This window comes from Gavialis gangeticus, unplaced genomic scaffold, assembly GCF_001723915.1.
Source record: "Gavialis gangeticus isolate Ggan-Ray unplaced genomic scaffold, GavGan_comp1, whole genome shotgun sequence".
NCBI classification, from domain to species: Eukaryota; Metazoa; Chordata; order Crocodylia; family Gavialidae; genus Gavialis; species Gavialis gangeticus.
In genome coordinates, this window is record NW_017729006.1 from 17,419,966 (window position 1) to 17,444,754 (window position 24,789).

General features: G+C 42.7%; 1 protein-coding gene across 1 annotated transcript in view; it reads right to left on the bottom strand.

The window, feature by feature from the left end:
* TGM4 (transglutaminase 4) overlaps positions 1–23,081 on the bottom strand; it is a 39,916-nt gene extending 16,835 nt beyond the window's left edge. The window contains exons 1-10 of the mRNA XM_019508714.1: positions 23,017–23,081; positions 9,418–9,554; positions 8,261–8,440; positions 7,592–7,698; positions 6,257–6,383; positions 5,623–5,741; positions 3,452–3,559; positions 2,703–2,877; positions 2,450–2,588; positions 1,059–1,162 (exon numbers count right to left, since the gene is read on the bottom strand). Coding sequence (XP_019364259.1) covers positions 1,059–1,162; positions 2,450–2,588; positions 2,703–2,877; positions 3,452–3,559; positions 5,623–5,741; positions 6,257–6,383; positions 7,592–7,698; positions 8,261–8,440; positions 9,418–9,554; positions 23,017–23,081 — 1,261 coding nt within the window. The remainder of the gene's footprint in view (positions 1–1,058; positions 1,163–2,449; positions 2,589–2,702; positions 2,878–3,451; positions 3,560–5,622; positions 5,742–6,256; positions 6,384–7,591; positions 7,699–8,260; positions 8,441–9,417; positions 9,555–23,016) is intronic.
* Positions 23,082–24,789: the final 1,708 nt, after the last annotated feature.

A 24,789-nucleotide genomic window follows, 5' to 3' on the forward strand; every position in this document is an offset into this window, starting at 1 on the left:
GTGTGTATGCTTAAAATGCACACGACTGTACAATCACTGAGCTCCCTTCCTTCCCCTGCTTGCTAAATAGTATTAGTAACAGAGGCTAATGGGGAGGTCTTTATCTGTATTGTCTAGAAATGTCTATGGGTGGAGTTTCCACACTGGCCCAAAAGATCTGGGCTAGAAAATATGTCAATAGTCAACATTTAAAATACAACTTTGCCCTTCTACAGAGTCTGGACTCCAAGGACCTCAAAGTGCTGTGCCAACTTCAGTCAATCTTCACAGTTCTTTTTGAAGGGAGTGAGTACCATTGTCCCACTCTTGCTGATGGAGAAATGGAGACACAGAGAGGCAAACTGGATTCATTAAGTTTACAAAAGAAATTAGGATAAAGCTAGCAACAGTCATGATTTTTTTCTGATTTGCAAACACATGCCCTAAGCTCTTAAATCCTACTTACTCCCTAGTGCCTTTATCAAAGGCTGATTTTCTGCTTGCAAAGGCTTGTTTTTCCATCTACCTCTATACAAGACAACAGCAAAGAGGCCTAAGGACCCTCCTTACATTACACAGACAAAGTGTGGAACTCACAGTAAGGTAACTCACAGTGGTGCTTCCAACATGCTTGAAGTTACAAATACACTCAAGTGCTTTGCTAGATCACAGCCCAAATTCATACAGTTGCAACCAGCTTGGAATTCTGAATTTGCCGCGTAACACAAGTGCCCACTGGCCACAGCGCAGGGAGTTTGGACAGGGTAGGGGAACCAGCACATCTTTACATGCAGAAAAATCTAATCTTTGAAGGGATACTAGGAAATGAACTCATTTCGAGAAATTAGTCAATAGACTTGGAATCAGTAGATCAGGGTTTTCTTTTCAGCTCCACCATCGATTTGTGATGCGAGTCTGGACAATCTACCTTACTTCTCTGATCACCAGTGTGACATGAATAGGGCTGATGAATGCTCAAAATTATGCAGGGTATTACATGCTTTGCTGAATAGGATCCATAGTGTCAATGTGGAACATTCCCCCCAGGATCAAGCAGCGGCTTTTTATGTCAATCCTACCTTGACTTATCTCTTGTGGAGTGGCATCGATTGCCTGCCAGCCATCAAAGCCCTCCGGCAGGTCTGACCTTTTCATCCACACATCATTCCACACGTGGAAATTCCTAGGTGCATTTAGATTGCAAAGTCAAAAAAATACATATTTACTTCCTGTAATTTACCATGCAAGTCAACCTGCAGGACTTCAAAAGTGGAGTGGAAAGCCTGACCACCTCTTGACAGGAAGATTCAGGGTCAGTTTTGAGCACTGACACTCATGTTCTTTTTTACAGCAGAGTTTTCTTTTGAAGAAAGTAAAAAACCCTTATTTTCTGTGCTTTAAAAGACAGGGTACAATTAATACTGAGCTAAAGAGGGTGAACATTTGCAGGACTGTTTCATCTTTCTGTCATCAAGGGCCAGACTACAATACCTTACATACTTTGAAGGGCTGGTGTCCTTTAATCAGTAGTACCACGGATACCAGTTAGACTATGTGCAGGGTGATGTGAATATAGGGGTAGGGTCACAGTCTGGCCCTCTAACTGGGGAGAGGAAAGATAGATATGCAGTTATGTAGCTGATGAGACAAGCATTGAACCCCTCATTCAAAGCCCATTGGCTTGCATCTCTATTGATTTAAAAGGCTGTGGGCTCCTAAAGATGACTTCCTCGGTCTCTACAAATCAGTGAGGCTTGTGTGTGTGTGGTAGTTTTGTCTGGACTATGTAAGCATTGATAAAAAATGTTTCTTTTTACTGTTAAAAATATATGGCCTGATCAAATGCAAAGAGATTTTTTTCCATTGACTTCCATGGACATTGGGTTAGGTCCTTTCTGCTCACAAGCAAAGAAGCATTTTCAAAGGCTGATAATGTAGCCAAATCAACCCCAGATTTCATTAGGTCAGTCAAACACATTTATCCGGCATGGGGGCTCTTTTTCCTACTAAATATCAAATATCTAGCACCAACCACATGTGCACTTGAACCAAACAATGCTTTTTTTTTTATAATGAAAAAGGATTGTTTTTCCCCTCCTTATTCACAGAAATGGATGAATTGTGTTTCCTTGTACTTTCCAGGACAATTCCACTTCAGGGAAAAAGAAAGAGATGGGAAATCTCAGCTTGGTAGGAAAAAAACCATGTAGCTCCAAAGGGAAACTTATAATGGAAATGCAGATCTGTTAGTGTTTCTGCCATAGTATAAACCCTGTCTATTCATCTCAGAAAATTCCCCTAGAGGGCACAGTTAACTAGGGGACGCTTGCCCAGAACATTTCGACTTCCTTTTATTTTTCAACAACAAACTCGAAATAACAGAGACGCTCTAAAGCAAAAACCTGCCAGTGCTCTGAAACAGTGGAAACATTCAAGGGAACAGGAATTACTTAGCAACATGTAGACCTACCAGACAGAGTCTGTGGTCAGTTTGTCCACTTTTTCTCCACGTTCATTCAGGAAGATGTCAACTTTCAGATTTTCCTGAGTATCGTGAGCAGAAGCAAAGTTACTCACACTTCTGGCAGGGATCCCCAGGCAGCGCATGACTGAAAGGCAGAGCAAACATTACCAGAAAGGACTGCTCAGAAGTTGCTCTTCACCTGTTGTACTAGGGTGAGGAACACCTACCCAATGCTCGAGAGGGACAAGACATGCCTTACCTGTAGTCAGAACTCCAGAGAAAACCCAACACTGGCCAAAACAGATGGGCTTTTTAGTTTTGTAATATTTCTGTAAAATTGTGGCACTTCCTGTCCAGGCCAATGGAGAGGTCCCACTACCATAATTTCCTGACCAGTTTCCAAACAGGACTCCTGCATCATCATTGGAATTAACCTGAAACAGAAATGCACATAGAGAAAAAGTCCACAAGTGATCTGAGGAGATTCCTCCTGCATCTGCACTTGCTCAAGCCACTCTTCATATCTATGGCAGTTAGCAAAAATGTCTTGCTATCACTAACTGGCTTCTCTCAGCCAGAAAAATCCAGGCTTAGAAAACGAGAAAGATGGTATTATCACTGCCCAGGACAGCATTGGTTCTATTATGATGAAAGGAATCATGCCATGGAAAATGGCTGCTTTGCTAATCCTTCACACCTATCAAAGGCTCCACTCCTCAGCTGCACAGCCAACACGTTCAGGACAGTAGCCATGAGTAAGAGAGAACTAGCCACCTGATGCTGGATGTTACATTCAGCTGCCTTTTCCCTTGCTGCAGCTTTCCCAGACCTTCCTTTTTATGCGTTGACAAGCGGGAGGAGGTCTGGAACGGTGTTCTAAATGCTAGAGGTAAAAAAAGATTGCTAGAGACCAAAAAAAGAAATGGGAAGATGGGACAATCTATTTTGTGGGTTAACCTTTAAAAAAAAAAAAGTCAATGGTGAACCTCTTCTGACAAATAACCATACCAAAGCAGACATGGTCCTGGACACAGTCACGGGATCCTTTCTGAAGTTTGGCTTGAGTCCACTTTTGTCCAGGAGATACATACAGGAGTCCAAGACATCTTCCTCAAACTGTTTTGGAGAGAAACAAAGACCCTTATCTTACTACTCTGAATCACAAATTGCCTCAAATTGATCAACTGATTTCAGTTTAATTCCTGAACAAAACTATACGATAGGCATTAAATTAACTTCTAAACCTTCTTTAGGATATCAAATGATGGTAATGCTCACAAAAGGCCTAGAGATCAAAATCTTTTGGTCATCAGTAGAATGGGACAAGTTTCGTAATACTGCCTCTCCTCTACCATAAGCCTCAAGTAGGAAGGTCATCTATGAGGGAAAGGTACAGATCTGTCACCATGTGTAGATGGATAGGACATATTCTAGAAATCCACAGTCAAATAAGTAGTCCTTAGTCACATGCACAATTGGAGAGAGGTCAATGGGACTACCGGCATGAGTAAGAAAAGCCTGGATGAGTAAGTGGAGCATGAACAAATCTTTGTTGCAACATCTCTGTATGTATTTGGCATGATAGAAGGTGTTGTATAAAACAGATGCTGAAGAAAAAGAGTAGACACAAGCACAGTTTGTTCCAGCAGAGTTTATCTACTAAACAAGTATCTATAAAACTTCTGAGAATCCAATTCACATAAAAATCAAATGAAAGGCTAATATAATTTGACACAACCACAAATAAGTGATTGAGATTTGGCTGAGATTTTCCCTGTTTCTTAACAGAATAAGTGCCAGGATATGGACAGCTCTTCAGACAATGCTATAGCTATAGGTCACACTTAACATAGAAAACTTTGATATGGCATTTAGATCAGGCTTTGCCATACTGCATTTGTGAAACTGCAGCATTTGTGAAAAAGCACTAACTAGCTGACAGGCAGTCCCTGCACTGAAGCACCCTCATGCCCCAGCCATTCCTGTCTCTGTCTACATGTGTATTGTGGCAGACTAAATAATGCTGCCACAGGACAGTACTTGTATTTACAAGAAATAACCTATGGCAGCCTTTATTAGTTTTTTGCCCTAATAGGTCTGCACATGTAGACTCTGAGAGACTTCACTGAAAAGCTCATTTGTCAGCTCTGCAGTACATGTTTCATGTGGATGTGCCCAGTGTGTGTGTAATTGCCCTCTACTGGATTAAATTAAACCTGCTCCATTATCTATTACTATGATGTTTCAATTTCTGGAGTGAGTGTAGAGTTCAAGATACCAGACAGAGCTCTAGGGATCAAAGCTCTCTTTCTCTCTACCCATAATACACACAAGATTTCCCATATTACTTTCCTAATGGTATCTCACAGCTGTCCTAGGAGGACAACATTTCTGGAAAAGAAGGCTGAACAGACATTTTTGTCTGCTCAGTCTAGTTAATTGGTGGATCTGTTTAATTAGTGAATTTGACACAGGTGAAATCCTCAAACATTTGAAGCCTACTTCTCCTTTTTCTTACACTGATATAATGGACTGAAGGATTAGGCATGTTATTTCTTAATGTTCCATGGACTTCATCACCACATTAGTAACGAGCACTTTTTAAGACTGTCTTAGAATCTTATATTTCTATCCATCATAGCGGTATCGTAACAACTTTGTATGTGAAATCGATGCAATAATGGGATCTCTAGTGGATAACATGGAGTTTTGGACAAAGGCTTTTGCTTTTGATTTGTTAGATTTCTTTAGTTACCTTTATTAAAAAAAAGATTACGAGGCAGAGGGCTGGTAAGTGGTGGAAGACATGTTATGAGTGTCACTCTCATGGTAGAATGGCCTTTTCAGAGAAAAGGTTCTGGATTTACCTAGGGTCCTGTAAAGATTGTCTCTAGTTCTCAAATGCTTCATTTTGGGGGCTGTGATCTGATGATAAACCTACCACAGAACTCCATTCTCATGCCCTGACTGAACAAGGTACTTAAGCACATGTATTATATTAAGTGTGTGAGTATGCGTCATTGAAATCAATAGGACTATTCACATGGTTTGAATTACGCATGTGCTTAAGTAGCCTCCTGAACATAATGATGGGTCTAACTTATTGGAATAGTACCGCACCACCTGCTTATGTCAAGTGGAAGAGATTGTATTAATACAGAAACAATCCTTATTTTTACCTGCCCAAAATTCCAAGGTTTCTCAAATATTTTTGCTGATGATCCAACATAGAGGTAGCCTGTGTCATTGAGAACATACTCCAGTCTTTCAGCATCGCTAGGCATGAAAACGGCATCAGCTGAAACAAACACACAGACATATTACTTGATTTTTACTCACATGGTCAAAAACTTTTCAAAGGTCAACCAACTGTTCCAAAATAATGACAGAACAGTGTTCAGATATAAATCCTGACTGACCTTTCCTTTCTTTCTGCCTTCAAATAACTAAACAGGTCATTTTCTCTGCAACGGAAAACTCCTTTATTTGTAACAAATACCTATTCACAATGAACTCTGTCATTGTTTTATTCCCACTGGTGAGCATGTGCTCATAAAAGCAGTCACACTGACTTAAAAGGGCTAGCAGTGTGAGTAACTGCACACCAGTGAGTAAGGGATCCCAACGTTCTTCCTAAATGTTACTGGCTTAACATTTCTGAGGGGAAGCTTGCAGATTCAGGTCTGAGTGTTTAAAGAAGAAAGGTACCAACATATTGAGAATAAATGAGGAAAATGTAAGGAAAGTACCTCCCCCAAACAGACTTACCTAGCAGTAATTCTAATCCAATTAGCAATAAGTCATTTGCTTTACCTTTACACCAAGGGTTGAACAACAAGTAGACAGTGCTTCCAGGGTTATAAACATTAGCTCCAGTTTTTACACTCAGAAGGTATTTTCCAATAGCTGCATCTGCTGGACTGACCACAGTAACCAGGCACTAGGTAAATCACAAGACAGATGATTATACATCATATTGTCCCTCTTAAGTGTGAATGAATGTGAAGCTGAGATTTTTTTTATTATTATTAATATATTTCATGTTTCAGGTCAAATCAGCCAAATCAGTTCCAAATCATATTGACTAAGTAGAACTCAGTCATTCCAAAAACCCATATTGGTTGAGCAGGCAGACCTCAATCATTCTAAAGACCATGTATGGCGCTGCAACCAGCGAGCATCCTTCATCCCAGGCTGGGACTTCAGATACTTCCCATTCCATTGGCAGGCATTCTACAGGCTGGCCCATGCCCAGAGGTCTTGAGATCTGGATGCCCCAGCCAGACACTTGATCTGAGCCAAAAGGCCAAGAAGCAATTTTACAGTGAGCAATTAATCTATTCAAGTCTGTGGCATGTGCTGCAAGGAGAAAGGGAGGGCATGGGGGATGAGACAACTTTTATACATATAGCAAGACAGCAATAAATTAAATGGGACTCCATTGCTCATTTAAAGCTGTTGAGCAGAGGGGAAAATGGTGACAGAAGCCAGTTCAGAGCTCCAAGTACTCCTCCCATCACTGGCGATACGTAGGGGGTGCACGCAGGTGCACGTGCACCCCCTGAGCGTGGCGGTGAACCCCCTGCAAAAAGGCACCACTGACACTGCTGGCGGCACCCTTCCCTCCCCCCGCTGTCACTGACAGTGGCATCTGTGGGCAGTCCACGATCACCACTGGCCGCTGCCGATGCTGTTGGTGGGGTCTGCGGGTGGTCACCAACCCTTCCCTCCCCCCCACCAACAGCACTGCGACTGCCTGCAGGAGCTTCCTGCTTGCAACCACTATGTTCCTGCTGCCAACAGCACCACTGCTGCCACCTGCAGGAGTTCACTGTGCCCCCACAGCCTCTGGGGGCATGCAGCATTCATGCCTCCCACCTCACACCCCTGATCAACCCTTCCCTAGTTAGTGACTCTTTTTCAGGCATGGAGGGGGCCTGAGCACAGCTTGAAGTCTGTTGACCCAGCTCCTCTCTCCATCCATCTGTAATAAAAGGGGGCCTGCATGGACTGGCAGAAAACTTTCTTTCTTTTCTCAAGGTTAAGAAGCTTCTTGCAGCCCCTTCAGACCTTGGTGGGCCCAGAGCATCCACTGGAAAACTGAAGCAACATTTGCCAATTCAGTTAACAAGGGACAAGATAATCTACCTCCTTGCCCTTGGTGTTAGCAATCTTGGCAGACCAGCACTGAGAGCCTTGCTGAGACCTCAAGTTCATTGTCACCAGGGTCCCATTGGATTTTGTTGGTTTATCACCTGAAAGTACAGCAAGAACAAAATACATACAAGGAGTATCAGCATGTGTGGAGACTGTAGTGTCTAATGGTTAAAGTGGTGTCTGTGAGTCAGGACTATTCAGTTTTACTTCCAGTCCTCATGCTTTGATATATCCTCTAATTATGAACTACTGAGAAAAACTGAGTCTCTACCACAGAGGCAGCATTAGCCTTTTCCCAGTGTGTGGCTGGGCTGGGAGCACTGTGCCTCTGTGGGCTGCAGGCAGGAGTGGGGTAGGCTTAGCTGCGTGGCGTGGGTGGGTGGCAGTGGCGGTGCTGGGACAGGTGGCTTCAGGGGAGCTAAGGTGAATTTTGGGGTGGCTATAGCCACCCAAGCCCACCCTCTAGCACTGCCCCTGCTCCACCATAATGATGTATTTTAAAAGCTGGCTGGATGCACTGTTGCTTTCCTTTAGCCTCACCTGAAGCATCCAACAATTGCTGGCATTGAGACAAGACACTGTGCCAGCCTGCTAGGGTTAATCTGTCCTACTTGGCAAGTCCTATATTGCTGAACATACCATTAGGAATTATGTTCTTACCAAAACTGAACTGCAGCCCCACTTTGTCATTGTCTTTCAGCTCCCTGTCAAACATCAGTTTCAGCTGAAAGTCCTGTCCACGTCTTACAATAAGACTTTTGTTGTCGTATGCATCAGTGTGGTGAAGACAGGCATTTTCCCATTTGAGTAAGTCAACTCCAAGGGTCTGGAGTTGTTTCCCTGGAAACAATGTGCAGCAAGAGAGAAAGAGAAAAAGGGTTGGTTGGTGCTCAAACATTTCTAAAAGGAAAATTCCAGCCAGTTCTATTCTGTACAGTGTTAAATAACAAAAGCAAACAAGTGTCGCTTCTGAGAAAGACTTCTTCAACCATCTGTGTGTCTAGTGATTCAGTGCAAACAGACTTCACCATTAAGAACAAGAACAACTCTTTAGGATCTCATATTGGACATTCCCCTGGACAGTGTTGAAACTGCTTAAGATCCAAGGCAAAACAGACTAGAAATAACAGCGAAACATAAATCTGTTATTGCCCATTGCCAATTGTGAACAAAAGAAACAAAGTGAACAAGCAATATCAACAGAGACAAATACACCAGAGGAATAGACTGTCTTCAGTTTTGTTAATATAGGAGGTTGCTGATAAGAGAGTATAACAACACTACAGTCATAAAGGGCCCAGTTCATTTCTGCACCCAACAGGAGAAACAAAGGTAACTTTATGCCACAACGGGTGCATCTACATGTTCCCCTATGATTACATTGCTACTGCGTCATGCTTTAGTACTTCCTTTGGGAAATACTAAAACATGGTGCAGTAGCAGCCCATACTGCACTGTATGCTGGGTGCACGGTTATTTTTAGCTGCTACTTTGCCGTAGTGGGCCACTACAATGAGAGAGCGCGCCACTACAATGAAGTAGCTGCTGGTCATGTGTAGATGCACGTGGTTGCTACATCACCATAGAGCATCATTACAGTGACATGGTGTCATGTGTAGATGTGCCCTTTGAGTCTGTGTAATGCAGATGTGTTTTGACCAGCACAGGAGCCCTTCAGCTATTCCAGTAGCCTATTGGGAATATTCCTCATGTCTCTTGAGTGGGAAGCTGCTGATCCCAATACTGTGCTGCCCAGGGGCAACCTCTATTTCACAGAAATTCCTCAGGGGAGTGTCAGTGTAAAGGGACTGCAATACCAGGATGAACTGTACCCAAATAGGCATTCACTTCCAAACATGCTGCATCAGGAGTAGAACCAAAGGCATTCACTTCCAGAAACACCACATGGATTAAGCTTGTGCTGCTCTGCTTGGAAAGGTCATGATTTTTGGACCTGAAGATGGACCCAGGTATTTATGTTCTAAGGTGATGTTTTGGGTGGTTAGGCAGACAGATTCACTCCTGATGTCAGATTTGTGCAGGTTAGTTGGCTATTGTGATGTTTGTGCCTATTGCTTCATTATTCATTATTGAAGCCTGGTTCTGATTCCATGCTACATTTACATATGTCTTACTCAGAAGAGAAAGACATTTAAGACCCAACAAAACTCAACGGCTGGAAGATAAAGCCAGTTAAATTCAAATTAGAAGCAAAGCATGAATTCCTAGCAGTAAGAGTGAATAGACACAATGGGATTTGCTAATGTAAGGGCCAGAGACAGAGGCTGGAAGCCAGTCTGAGACGGTGGAATGAATTCCCATAGGAACTAAGGACTGTCACTAACCCTGTACTCCAAATAGAAGGTGCATTACTATGACCTTGCATTCTGTAATGTAAACATAGAGCAACATGGAAATACACGTGAAAAATAAATTCCCATAGCAAACACTGCACTCCACACACTTTTTCCAAGAGAAGATGAGGGAAAACAGCATGTAGTAGCTGGTAATCAGACTGCTTACTGTGCTATTGTAAGGTGCTCAGGCACTATTGTGATGAACTCAATATGGGAATCAACATAGAATAGAATGGAATATTCCCCTGGCTTTCTAAAATACTCAGTTCCTAGTTTTCTATGATGTGCTTCCTTTTCTCCTCTATTACACAAAAGCAGTGATTAATGGCCCAGGACTTTTGTTCTTTTGTTCTTTAAAAAAAATCCCGTGTAAACAGAAACAGGGATAATGTCACTGGGCACATCTACATGTGCAGTTACTTCAAAGTAATACATTCCAGTGCATATCATGCCAGAGTTTATTGTTCCCAAGTGCACAATTTGAACATGTGCCTAGGACTGCAGCATGTAGAGCTGGGTTGCTGCAGCCTCAGCTGGCAGGCAACCTTGGGGTCAGCCTGCCAGCCCAGGACTGCTCCAGCCTGGCTTAATGTGCTGCAGAGGGGCTGGCTGAGTATGTTGGGGCCCAAGGAGCCTGGCCCCCCTGGGGAAGAGGGCTGTCATCTGAAATGCATAAAACATCATGTGCAGTTGCACACTAAAAACTCTGCAGCAGAGTAGTACTTGTATTTACAAGTACAATCCTGCTTTGGAGTTTATTAGTTTCCTGCAGCCTAATAGGGCCACATGTGTAGATGCTGATATGTTTACTGCAGTGGTAATTAGGTAGCTCCACAGTAAACATTTTATGTAGTAGCACCCATTGATACCTAATTTGCTCCCTTACCCCACAAACATTTGCCTCATTTACTTGCTCCACTTGTATAACCTAGCCTAGAAGTTCTTTGGGACACAGACTATCTTTTATAGCATCTAGGACAATGGGGCCTGCTCTTTGATTAGATCCCATATGTGCTACTGCAGTGCATATCATAAGCAGCCCTTAGCTAATGTTAGAGAATCCTACTGCAGGTTGCTGGCAGATGATCCTCACTAGGTGCCATAGGGACATTTCAAACTTGAACAAAAAGACTGACTAAACATTAGCAATAAGCCCATAACTTTTTCCTTAAAAAGGAGTTCCTAAAAATCTTTGGGTGGGAGAGCTTCTCTATGCTATCAGTATGGTTTTATCAAGCCATGTGTGCTATAACAACTCTGATTTATAGTAGAAGAAACTGTTAATTTTCTAGGATTTTTCAGAAAATATTAAGAAGTTGGCAGTGATGTTTAGCTGGCACAAGACAGCTTTCAGAATCATTCCACTTCGTGTGGATTTTATTTCAAGATTATTTACCTTCAGGCAGGAATCACCATTAAAACTGGACTTTGTACAGCACCAAATATATAATTAGTGCTTACTGAATAGTAATTAATAGCAGCATTAGATGTCCCATTACAACATAGCATTTTGGCTGCTATAATTTAGAATTTTGGGTCCAATCCTGCTGGGAGGTGAAGTGTCAGCAGTTCAAGATTAATTCAATTGTGCTCAAGCCACCAGGACCAAGGAAATGGGATCCTTCAGGCCATGGCAAAACATGCTCAGCCCTTGTCAGGATTGGATGCGTATACATTTTTTTTGTCACCACCACCACCACCACATCTTTTTGGGGGGTTTGTAGTAGTAGATTTCATAAACATCAGGGCTGGAAGGGACCTTGTGAGATCATCAGGTCCAGCCCCATTGCTGGGATCAGATCACCACAGCAAACATTTCTTAAAGATAGCCAGAGTAGGTTGTTGCACCACTTCTGGGGGAAGTCTATTCCAGGTTCTGGAGACTCAGATGGTAAAGAAGTTTTTTCTTATGTTCAGTCTAAAATGGTCTTCCAGCAGTTTATGACCGTTAGACCTTGTCTTCCCCTTGGGGTGCCCTGGTGAACAGAGCTTCACCCAGACCCTGATTCACATCCCTGATATGCTTATAGGCTGCCACTAAGTCACCCCTGAGCCTTCGCTCCTCCAGGCTGAAGAGTCCCATGCCTCTCAGTCTCTCCTCATAAGGCCTGCTCTCTTGACCTCTAATCATGTGTGTGGCTCTCCTCTGGATTCCCTCAAGCTTCTCCACATCCTTTCTAAAGTGTGGAGCCCTGAACTGAATGCAGTACTCCAGCTGCGGCCTCACCAAGGCTGAGTAAAGTAAATGGATGACTTCTTGGGTCTTGCTTGAGACGCACTGGTAGTGAAGAACTGAAAAAGAATGTCAGTAGAAGAACACTTAACTAGCCAAGAAGCCAAGGAAGCTGTGGAGGAAAGAAGCAGTTTGCTATGTGTATTAGCAAACTGGAGGTGTGGACACTGCATTTCTGGATACAATGTTAAACTTTAGGGATGAAATTCTGAGTATACTCAGTATAAAAAAGGGTTGGCTGCTGGCCCACAGTATACCGGTCACTTCCAGTCTGCAGTTTGCTGGTCCGCGGTCACTTCTGGTCCGTGGCAGCCAACCCTCCTGTGGACCAGCAGCCAACCCTTTGCAGCTCCGTCCAGAGCCACAGCCCAGGGGTTGAGAACCCCTGGCTGAGTCTGCCAGGAAACAGTTTAAGTTAGCACAACATACCAGCTGTTAATACAATTTCACTCTGCAGGGCAAGTGTTATGCACAGCATAGCTGCTCTTACCCAAGGTAGGCACCTCAAGAAGATTTACCAGCAGTGAGACCTCACCTGGAGTACTGTGTCCAGTTTGGGGTATCACACCTGAAAAAAGATGTGGACAATTTGGAGGAGAGCAACAAAAAATGATTAAAGAGGTCTAGAAGCCATGACATAAGAAAAGGTTGGAAAAACAGGGCTTATTTTGTGTTAGGAAGAGAACAGAAGTTTGAGGAAGGATCTCATGACAGTCTTCAAATTCAAAAAGTGTTGTTCTGAAACAGAAGTCATTCCATTGTTTTCATGGGGGGGGGGACAGGACAGAAAGTAATGGATTTAAATTGCAAAAAAGGAGATATTAGGATGAACTTTTACCACGAATGTAGTTCTCTGCTGAAATGGATTATCTAGTGGCCAGAAAATCTGCTTTAAGTGCAGGTTAGACAAACATTTGTGTGGGATGGCTTAAACAAGACTGATCCTGCCTCGAGCAGACGGTTGGACTACGTGACCACTTGAAGTTCCTTCCAGACCTATTTTTCTGTGATTCTCTCAGGGATAGGATGGGTAAAGGACACACAGAATAGCGGCAAACAGTACTTTCTGGAGGTTGGGTACTCCCAGATGGGTCAGGTTTCATTTTCATTGCAAAAAACTGCAATGAAAAATTGCCTTGGAACTCACCACCATAGCTGTCTAAATGGGTTTTATTATACCCTGGTAGGGCCCAAAATACCCTGCAGGTATCTTTTAGCCCACTGTACTGTTTCTTTATAAGGGTATTGTCCAGCAAGGTATTGAGCGCCCTCAGGTGTGTGTCATGTTCTTGACTTCCGCTTGCTGAGTGTTCAAAGAGAGATGAGGCTGACAAGCAGGTTTCAGGAGGCACTCACCACTTTCATGGACTCAGCCCTTTAGGAAGGAATTTGATTAGCACCAACTCAAACAGCTCTTGGTCAGCTTTAATACACTAGGCATGGCGGCAATACAGTCCTTGCGATCTGATCCAAAACTCATTGAAAGAGAAGGACATCTTTCCATTGACTCAAAATTGGCTTTGGATTAGTCCCTTGCTGTGGAAAAATGTAGACTGTCATGTTAGAAAACCTAAAGATGTTAACTGCCATATGTGGGCAAATTTCATTTTGCAATTGTCCGACTCTGCAGCAATATGCAATTTACAAATCCCTGCTATTCTTTGATATGTGAATCACAGGTCCAGAACACAAGTGGCGGCTTATTTACTGAGAATGACAAAAGCAATCAATTCTCTAAGTACGAGTTAACAATTTAAGCTGACAAGCCAGATAATTACTGTAGGAAACATGCCTGTTTTTTCTTAGCTCTTATTTTTTTATTCATGTCAGCTGCGAACAGTAGTTCTAAACACTGCATGGTAAAAGTGGCAAAAATCACAAGGCATGTTTTCTGGCTGGAAATCTCCATGAGATTCCCCTTTCAGGAATTTCTCCAAATTAGTCCATCAGCCTAGCACAGGATTACCTTCTTGGGATAAGCTTCAGGAGATGACTTGGGTAGACAGAGTGGCAGGGAATGGCTCTGGAAAGAAGATGAACCCTTTTTTCCCATGAACAAGAGATCTCAGTCTCTCTGTGCATAGATTGGGAACATGGTTTTGCTTAGTCTCTGAACATTCATGGCTCCACAATCTATTAATTATGGAAGAGAAAAAACAGTTGTAGCAGAGTGTGTATTTGGTTTCTACAGGTGCAAAGATTACTTAATAGAATTTAATGGATGTAGAATCGCACTAAGGTTTGGTTTAGAGACAGTCAACATGGAAGATCTAAGCAATTACATTTTCTAGCTGTGTTAACAGCCATGATTTATAACTATTGTAGGACTCTGTGACCAAAGAACCTTTCACATAAAAGGCAACAGAAGTGCAAGGGTCCCTAAGAAAGTCCCATTATGCCATGTATGATATGAAGATTGGTAGTAGTATCACTGAACTAAACTTTGCTTTCATTGATTTTTCTTGGGAACTGCACCGTATAACCCTGAGCAGCCTCTTCACATAACAGTTTATAGCAAAAATGCTGCATGGAGGGATCTTGACTGTAAATAGTTCAGTGCCAGAGGTAAATAATTTCTTCACCACTGCATTAGATTTACCCCAAGAAAAAGAGAGTTAAAAATATAAGCCTAAATATTTATCAAGCTCAGAGACTTCTCAGCACTTCCATCAGATTGTGACCAGTTCCCGCTATAATGAACCCACTTGTAAGCAACAGATATAGCAGAGCCATGAGGGTCCTTGGACTATGACAGAATTGATTAAAGAAGCTGAGAGTCTGAACTAGTGTCTCATGGAATTTGCTCTGCTGCCCTGAAGCAGACTCTCTCCATATTGAACCTCATTCTCCTCTATATCAGTGTAAAGTGGTGATTCCATTAACAACAATGGAGTTACACTGACATAAAGAAACAGTGCAGGTCAGTAGGCCTGTGCGAAGCAGCTGTTATTCACTTCGGATTTGGATTTGGCTGATTCGGGGGACAATGATTCGACTCGGTGATTCGAATCACTGTCCTGAATCGATTCGGCTGAATCTGATTTGGAGATTCAGCTGCTGCCGAATCTCTGAATCAGCCAAGCCAGGTCCATCCCTGCCCCTCTCCCAGCCGGGGAATGGCTGCCCCATCCACTCCAGCTCCAGGCACTTGTTAAAAATAAAGCCCCGGTGCTCACTGGGTGCTGCTGGGAGGGGTGGAGGGCATCCCTGCTGCCCCCCACTGCCCCATGCTGCATGGGGGGCTCTGCATGAGCCTCCCAACACCCCCCTGCTTCTGCAGCCCCACCATGAGTGCCCTGACTGGGCCAGCTCTGGCCCTTCAAGAAAAAAAAAAAAACCCCAGACTCACCACTCCTGCTGGTGGGGGGCAATCCTCACTGCCCCCACTGCCTGGTGCCATGTGGAGGGCTCTGCATGAGCCCCGAAGCACTGAGGCCCCTGCTGGTGTGGTGAACCCTGGGGCTTTTCTCAGCTGTTTTTTTCTTAAAGGTCTGGAACTGGCAGGGAGCAAGGGGGCGGGGGTCGGGGGGCCTCGTAGCAGAGTCCCCCATGCAGCATAGGGCAGTGGGGGGCAGCAGGGATCACCCCCCTGCCCAGCAGTACCCAGTGAGCACCAGGGCTTTTTTTTAAAGTATCAGGAGCTGGGGCAGGTGGGGGCAGCCATAGCAGGTGCTGGGGGATGGGCAGGAGTTGTGGGGGTGCTGGGGGAGTGAGGGAGTCAGGGAAGCTGGCTTAATGGGTATTTTGTGTCTCTCTTTCACCAGCCCCAAGGGACAGCCCTGCTCAATATGGTACGGGACGGCCTGGGGAGAGGGAGAACTGTTACCCGTCATCAATGTTGACCATGTAAAGGAACACCTTGAGAAGCTAGACACCTTCAAGTCAGCTGGACCTGACAGCTTTCACCCCAGGGTACTTAAGGAGCTGGCAAACATCGTAGCTCTGCCCCTGGCATGGATCTTTGAGCACTCGTGGCGCTCAGGCAAAGTGCCCGAAGATTGGAAGAAGGCCAATGTGGTGCCTATCTTCAAGAAAGGGAGGAAAGTAGGTCCGGGGAACTAGAGGCCCATCAGCCTGACCTCTATCCCGGGGAAGATCTTGGAAAAAATCATCAAAGAGACCATTTTTGACAAACTGGCTGAAGGCAACTTACTAAGGGATAGCCAGCACGGGTTTGAGCAGGTAGGTTTTGCCTGACCAGTCTCATCTCCTTCTACAACCAGGTGACCTATCACCTGGACAAGGGAGAAGAGATTGATGTCATATATCTTGATTTTTAAAAAAGCTTTCAATCTGGTATCCCACGATCATCTCATAGAAAAACTGGCCAACTGCAGCCTCGGCTACATCGCAGTTCACGGGCTGGGGAATTGGCTCTGAGGTCGGACCCAGAAAGTGGTGGTTGACAGAAGTCAATCATTGTGGTGCTCCATGACATGTGGGGTCCCCCAAGGCTCCATCCTTGGGACTATTCTTTTTAACATCTTTATTAATGATGTGGACATTGGTATCAGAAGTGGACTGGCCACGTTCACTGATGACACCAAACTTTGGGGTAAAGCATCCACACCCGAGGACAGGATAGTGATACAGGCTGACTTTGGCAGGCTTGGAAAATGGGCGGACGAAAACCTCATGGTTTTCAACACCAAAAAATGCAAGGTACTCCACCTTGGGAAGAAAAACCTGCAGCATGCTTATAGGCTCTGCAGTGCTACACTTGTTAGCACCATGGCCGAAAGGGACTTGGGGGTCATGACTGACCACAAGATGAATATGAACCACCAATGTGATGCTGCAGCCGGGAAAGTGAGCAAAACTCTGGCTTGCATCCATAGATGCTTCTCTAGCAAATCCGAGGATATTATCCTCCTGCTGTACTTGGCCTTGATGAGGCCACAGTTGGAGTACTGCATCCAGTTTGGGGTTCCACAATTTAAAAAGGATGTGGAGAAGCTTGAGAGAGTCCAGAGGAGAGCCATGTGCATGATCAGAGGTCAAGAGAACAGGCCTTATAATGAGAGGGTGAGAGGCATGGGACTCTTCAGCCTGGAAAAGCGCAGATTCAGGGGGGGACCTGGTGGCTGCCTATAAGTATATAAGGGGTGTACATCAGGATCTGGGAGAACGCCTGTTCACCAGAGCGCCCCATGGGATGACAAGGTTAAATGGTCACAAAATCCTCCAAGACCATTTCAGGCTGGACATAAGGAAGAAATTCTCTACTGTCTGAGCCCCCAGGGCCTGGAACAGACTGCCTCCAGAGGTGGTGCAAGCACCTAGTCTGGACTCCTTTAAGAGTCAATTGGATGTTTATCTTGCTGGAATCCTGTGATCCCTGCTGACTTCCTGCCCCTGGGGCAGAGGGCTGAATTCTATGATCTTCCAAGGTCCCTTCCAGCCCTAATGTCTTTGAAATCTATGAAATCTATGAACATGTAGTATCTGTGGGACTTAAACTACTCCCAAATTTAGATTCAATTCAGCTAATAGTCTTCACCAAAGAAAGTCAGAGAGACTGATACGACTTTTCATTTGAAATGTTTCCTCTTTTGAAATTGTCCTAAATTAAAAATTAATAAATAAAAGATTATGTAGCCTGAAAACAAAGTCCACCACAGGATGAACAGAAGCAGAACTGAAAAAAATGGAAGCAGGTCTTTGTCATTTGAAAACCTGAAATAAATTCTATTGCAGGTGGACCTGGAATGAGATTATTGTTATTAGTTAGGCTATTGAACTAAAAGATCCATTATCTGAGTCACTATGAGCCTGCTTTCAGCCACCTTTTCCCACCATTCCTTGAGAGTTTAATTTATGGCTAATTAATGTTAATGGAAATACCACCAGGTACTTTTGTTAGCTTTAGATCAGTTGATTTTTGGCAAGCTCCTGTATTAAATCTAATATAAACTGTTCTTAAAATTTACTAAGTTTTAAAACTCACCAACTCCCTCACTCATGATTCCTCCTGGTCTTTTGTCCTGTTGTAATTGCAGAGCCACTAGACAACTTCTGCCACCTGCCTCTGACTCAATGGGAACCAGAGCCTTTATATTAATATCCTGCACAGAGATGTCAGCAGACACACTGCCCAGGGGCGGTGTTTGGAAACAGGGAGTTGATGTAAAAGAATGACTAAAATCACAGTGAACATAATACCCTAAAGGCCATAACATATACCTTATTACCAATTTTGACAGGTGACTTAGGTGAAATCTTTGACAATAACATTTGCATGGACTTCCTTCATCAATCAGGGAAACAAAAGCGTGGATTATAAGTGACGTTAGTCCACCTATGCTAAATGACCCATATCAAAAGCACTTTACTTGCAGAGTTGCCTTTAGGAGAAGGGATAGAAATTACACATAAACTGGTACAAATGATCAGAAACCGGTTCAAATCTGTAACAAAAAAGTTCAGTGCACTTAAAAAACTGCTTTTAAAATGGCCAAAGCTGGTGTAAGATAAACCTGGATGGATGCGGTATCAGACTTAACTGATTTAGGCTAAATCAGTTTATTGAACTTCTGTCCTAGATCCCCTCCAGATTCAGGTTAACTCACAGTCCCTCAGCATCCCATGATGCTTTGCATTTCCCATGCAAAGCCTCCCCACTTCCCCCCTTCACAGGATGGGTGGACTAGCCCTGGCCCAAGCTGTCTGCTCCAATTGAGCAAGGAACCATGATCTAGCGCCCCCCAGCTTCTGGCCTGGGTCACTGCAGATGTGTGTCTGCATTTCTGGAATCAAATCTATGCAGCTTAGGCTAACCAGTGAAGATTGAATTGATTCAGCCTCAGGCTTTTAGTACTCTAACCTAGAAAAAAACAGCATTTCCCACATGGGCAGAAAGAAACCCACCTGGCTCCTCCTGTCATGAATGAGACTTTTGCCATTGATTTCAATGGCAGAAGGATTGAGACCCTAGGGAGGAAAATCCAGCATCCTCATGTGTGGCCACAGAGGGTCCCACATAAGTAGGGGTTTACATAAATCGTGGTTTTGTGGATTTTGCAGAAGCTGCAAAATCCGGGATAGTCTGTGAAATAATAATTTAACAAACGTCATAAAAAATAAAATGCTGGCTCCCTAGTGTCTTGCCACAAGTTAAGTAGACCCCTACACCTAAGGATGTTGGGTAAGCGTTCAGGAGTAGAACAGTCAGAAGTGTATCCTTTGGCCCCTCTAAAACAAAGCTGGTAGATGCCACAGACACTATGACCCCAGTTATACCAAATTCATAGGTTCTCATCCACTTCTGCCACTCTTGGAGACATAATACTTGGTACTTAAGTGTTTAGGTTTTTATGATACTTAGTTTGGAGGCCTGCTTCACAGGAGCTTCCTGTCTTGTGCAGACATTGGGAAAGAGTGATTATTCTTCCCCTGGGGTGCTTTTGTAACAAACTGTGAAGGGCCACTTCAGTCACTGGGCTGTAAAATATGTGACCTGTTCTTTTGAACATTACTAGGGTCTGGGACATAACCTGGGGTTGGCCAACCCTGTTTAATTAAGAACATAGGACTGTAAGTAGCCTCCTGGACTGGTGTCCAATACTCTTTATCTTCATGCAACCAAAAGACCCACAATACTGTTCATTCTGACCACTTTGACATATGACAGCCACAAAACACCCCAAGAAACCTCCATCCTGCATCATGCCATAGGTAAGGAGCAAGGGAGACAAAGGCAACACCAATACCCTGTGATTGCAAAGTTGTAAATTAGTTAGGTTAAAATAGGAGTGTCAAACTCAGCACCATGGTGCTGCCACATGCACTGCCCTGCTTTTTTCTGGTGTGGTTTTTTTAACACTGGGAAATCCCGGTGTCATAAAACCCCACTGTACTGCAAATTAGGAAACCACACGTGCACTCATATGGAGATGCCGCAGGAGCAAATAATGAAGCAGCAGAAGATGTTACAATGTGGGTCCATATGCAAAGAGGAGGCTAGGAAGGCTGGGGTTGCAGAGGCTCCAGGAAGAAGAGGAAATGCCCTGAAGAGGAAAGGCAGGAAGCAGCTTGAAGGATCAGCGAGGGACTGAAGAAAACTTGCTTCAGCTGTTGCTTCATAATGGATTCCTGGCCTGGAATCCAGTGAAATAGATGGGCCAGAGCTCTCCTACTGTCCAGAAGAGGATTGGGAAGATGCCAGTGGGTATAGACTATTAGGTGGAGGTCTGGAATTGACAACAAACCATCAAATGGAGAATGGTGGCATAGAAGGAGAAACTGAGGCAGGTTGTTGCAGCTCTATCAAGAGGGGGGACAGTGGGTAAAAGCAAGCATCACTACTGTTGGATGTGTTTCTTGTGAAAACTTCTCTCTGAAGCAGTGCTGCTTAGACTTTTGTTATGTCCAAAGATGGGCTCAATCAAAAACACAATGGATCAGAAAAATCTGGAGCAATTTTGGTGGGTTCCCCAAGTGGTGGTATAAAGCTGAATCAGCTGATTTCAGTCAGCATCCATGACTGAGGTGGCAGAGAGGAAAGACTGTCATTTATAGGCTGAGGGTACTAAGAGACCCATATAGTTGTTCATTCAGGAGAGCCCCAATGGAAGAAGGCTGAGGAAGACTCACAAGGACAGGGAATACTAGATGTCAGGGATCAGAAAAGCTAGTCATCACTCAACTAGTTCTCTAATCAAGTGGAAAACCCAGACGAGGCAATCAAGGAACTTCAATCTGATGATTCCAACATGGTAAAACTGGGTATGTAAAGACAGATTGCCTGATGGATGCGTGTGAGGTGTTGTTTTTGCCAAAACAGGAGCCACAGACCATGGCCACAAGGATGAACTTTTCCCCATGCTACCTGTCAAGCTGGATAAAAAGGTATGGACAAACCCTTAACCAAAAAGATGACAGACTGCCAGCTAGGGTTGACAGGCACCTCCCTTTACATTTCTCCTGGATGTACAGTGAAACCTAAGTATGCTTGGTGACCAAGAAGTACAGTGCCAGCAAGGCTGGGCATAGGAGTTGTAGAGCCCCATCCATCTGGTAATCCTCAGAAGAGACTGCTAGGGATTATCAACCAAGATTCTAGCAAAAAGAATGCCAATACAGGGGAAGAGAAGAAGTACCTGTAATGTTGGCCCCAGAAGAAATAAACCTTGGAAACACTCTGTTCCTCTGGGTAGCCTGAGACTGGAAAGACTTAATTACTTGTCTTTATACTACTGAAACAGTATCAAGTTTCAAGGAAACTTTTAAGATCTCTTCAAACCATACACAGGCAACTGGAAGAAGCTAAACCTTGTAGTGGAATTATACAATAATCTAACTGTCCAATATTACGATGGTCTTCAAGCAAAACTACAAGTGTCATTAATCATTCAAAAAAGTGTAGTGTTGCCTACATTACTAACTACACCTCTTCTTATTAACACGGAAATACAGTTAAAACTAAATTTACCTTTCAGCACGGGTTGTATTCTGCATTTTTCCCAGCCCAGACAATGATAAACTAATTCATTTTACTTTTCTTTGTAATCATACTCTAATAGCCCAGAATATATATAAAATATCAAAACAATAAAATAACTGAAAATAAAAATAATGTAAACATCTACAATTTGCGCCATGGTCTTTTAGTTAACTTCAGCAACACAAAATAAGGTTAGTCTGAAGTGTGTGTGCATATATGTTTTCTAACCAGTTTCATTTCATTTCTCAACCTGATGCACATAATAGCTATAGCAGCACTGTCTGGATTGGAGTTTGCCAAATTAGTTTTGGCAGAAGAGACAAAATCAGAAAATGCAATACAGTCAATGTCAAAATGTTTTTCAGGATGTTAAATTTAATGAAATTTTCAGTGAGAAATGTCAATGCACGTGGTTTTGACTGCATTGTTTAATTGTGATAATGTCTATTACCTTTTTATAAGGTTTTGTTTTGATTTTCTTTTCATTTTGATTGATGTTAAAATTGGCCTATTATGATGTTTACATATTGCATAATATGGTGCAGGAGATTTATTTCATTGAACTTACAAAAATATTTTTGATGTTTCTGAAATAAATTTTTCTACCCTGTGAAAAATTCTGAAATGTTTCCCTTCATTCTGATTCAGAACAAAAACAAATTTGGAAACATCAGAATTTTCTGCTTTTTTTTTTTTTTAAAGGATACATTTCTAAATGCTTGCTTAAACAGAACTATATTTTGACTCTAACTTTGGAAAGTACATCTCCACAAATTAAAAAAAGGCTGAATAGATTAGTGGGTTTAGGATTTTACTCCAATGGAGCCTCTTATTTTGTAGCTCCTCCAGATCTGCAGTACATTAACATATGAGGCCCACTGGGGTTCTTACAAATTAATAGGATTTTTAACTGATTATAAAGGGCTTTGGATCAAGCCACAGGACCTCTACATGTTTGTCTGAGCAGTTATTTAGCTTTAGTCTATCCCTTCCTTTTATCTGATGCACTCGGGGTTCCAACCACTTTTTACTAATTTTGTGAACAGCATCCTTGTCCACAGGATACAGGCCCTATCACATGAAGCAACATTTCTAAAAGTGATATTCCTCCTATTCTGTCACCTAAGTCTAATTCTATAGTCAAAGCTGGACCACTGTACTTTTTATTAAAGAACCTTTAATGGTTCTGATTTTCCGGGACTGGGTGTTCAGGATTTTCTGAAAATTGGGTATTTTGATTTAAGTTACTGTGAACATACAGGTGGTCATATTAATAAAACAAATGTCATGCTTCAGAAATGGCAACTAATCCTCCCAACACTCCTATAAGGTGGGCATTGCTCCAACTTTACAGACAAATAGAGGAAGAGAAACTGTGACTTACCAAATAGCCAGTGATGTGTAAGCTGAAATGTATTCATTATTGAGGCCTTCATTCAGCAAGACCATGCCAAGCCTTGAACACAAGATTTGCCTTTTATTTATCTGAGAGGAACTACTCTGACACTTAAAATCTGGCACATGCTTAAGTACTTGCTGAATCATGGCCTGAATAATTATAAATAATAATAAAACAGCCTGGACAAAACCATCTGTCTGTGGAGAATTTGCATACAGACAAAGGCTGTAAACAGAAAGCTGTTGTATACAGGCAGTCCTTGGACTTATGACACAATTGGTTCCTGAAAACCGAGTTTTAAGTCGAAAAGTTGTTACTCGGAACTGATTTTCCCTTCCATCTTGGAACTGGTACACCAGTATAAAGCATTTTTATACCACTGTACAAGTAGTCCTCGGACTTACGACAGAATTGGTTCCCGAAAACCGCATCAAGTCAAAATGTTGTAACTCAGAACTGATTTTCCCATAGGAAACGTTATCAATGGGGGATTGGTTCCTGAACCAAGACCGGATACCCTATTTTCACCAAAAATAACCCAGAATTTTGTACTCAATCAATTATAGATGAGTAATATAGCTACATTAATGTATTTATATCATAACTAGCAATCATATTGATTTGGAAGGACTTCTTTGAGGTGACTTTGCTGGAGTTTTTGATGGGCTCTTTGTTGGACTTTTTGAAGGGTTCTTGGCTGGAGTCTTCTCAGGAGTCTTGGCTGCAGGTTTTTCTGGAGTCTTGTCTGCTTTCTGAAAGAAAGTGTCCAACCAAGTTTGGACAGATGTTCTCCAGGGAGATGAGGGACACAGCGAACTTGTTCGCTGGCGTGGCGTGGCATTGGATCAAACATTGTAAAGTTGAAACTGAGATCAGAAAGTTGAAACAGGGTGTCAATTTATAAACACTGTAAATGTGAAACTTTGTAACTCGGAACATTGGAAGTTGAGGACTGCCTGTATATAGTTCAGAAAATGGTTTGTGTAAAAGAAACATAAATATGGACATAAACAATAAGCACCCATTCAAAAGTATTTTCCATTACTTAACATTGTCTAAACATTACCTTATATAATAATGTGACACATACCCATTTCCTTAACTGTTGTTAATCGGTTTATCTCCACTGAACTCAATGGAACAATAACTGGCTTACGGTTTTTAGGACGGATCTTATTTGAGAATGATTTGTTTCTTTGTCATTTATTTCTGTAATTATACATTTCAGAATAATGAATAGACTTATTCCTAGGCAAACAATGATGAGCTGTAACTGAAAGTAATCGGTTACCATTCCATGCATTCTTTGCCTATCCTTGATCCTATATTAATTGGCTTTTTGAGGAACAATTAAACCTAGTGATTGATGCAGGCTCATCACATCCAAGCCCTGAATGGTGTCAAAATGCCTGGGTTCCTTAGCACCTTAATTTCCTGTAGGTTACACTATAAAAAGTAATAAACATCCAGAAGCTTATGCAAATGCTGTTGCCAGTTGCATCTGTTAGACCTAAACTAGTTAAAGCTAGTGAGATCATTTTAAGAGAGTAGAGCAGATTCCAAATTCCAATACCACCAGCACCATGAGTCTCTCCGAGAGTAAGCATATGATTTTCTCTATGTAAACGGAAAGAATTTTCCTTTCCATTTTTTTTTCTTTTTTGGGAGAACTGCCCCCTCTGTAAACTCACAAAGTAAAACTCAGCCCACTAATACAACACCCCAGGACGACCAAACAGCATTCTTTCGTAAGAGGAG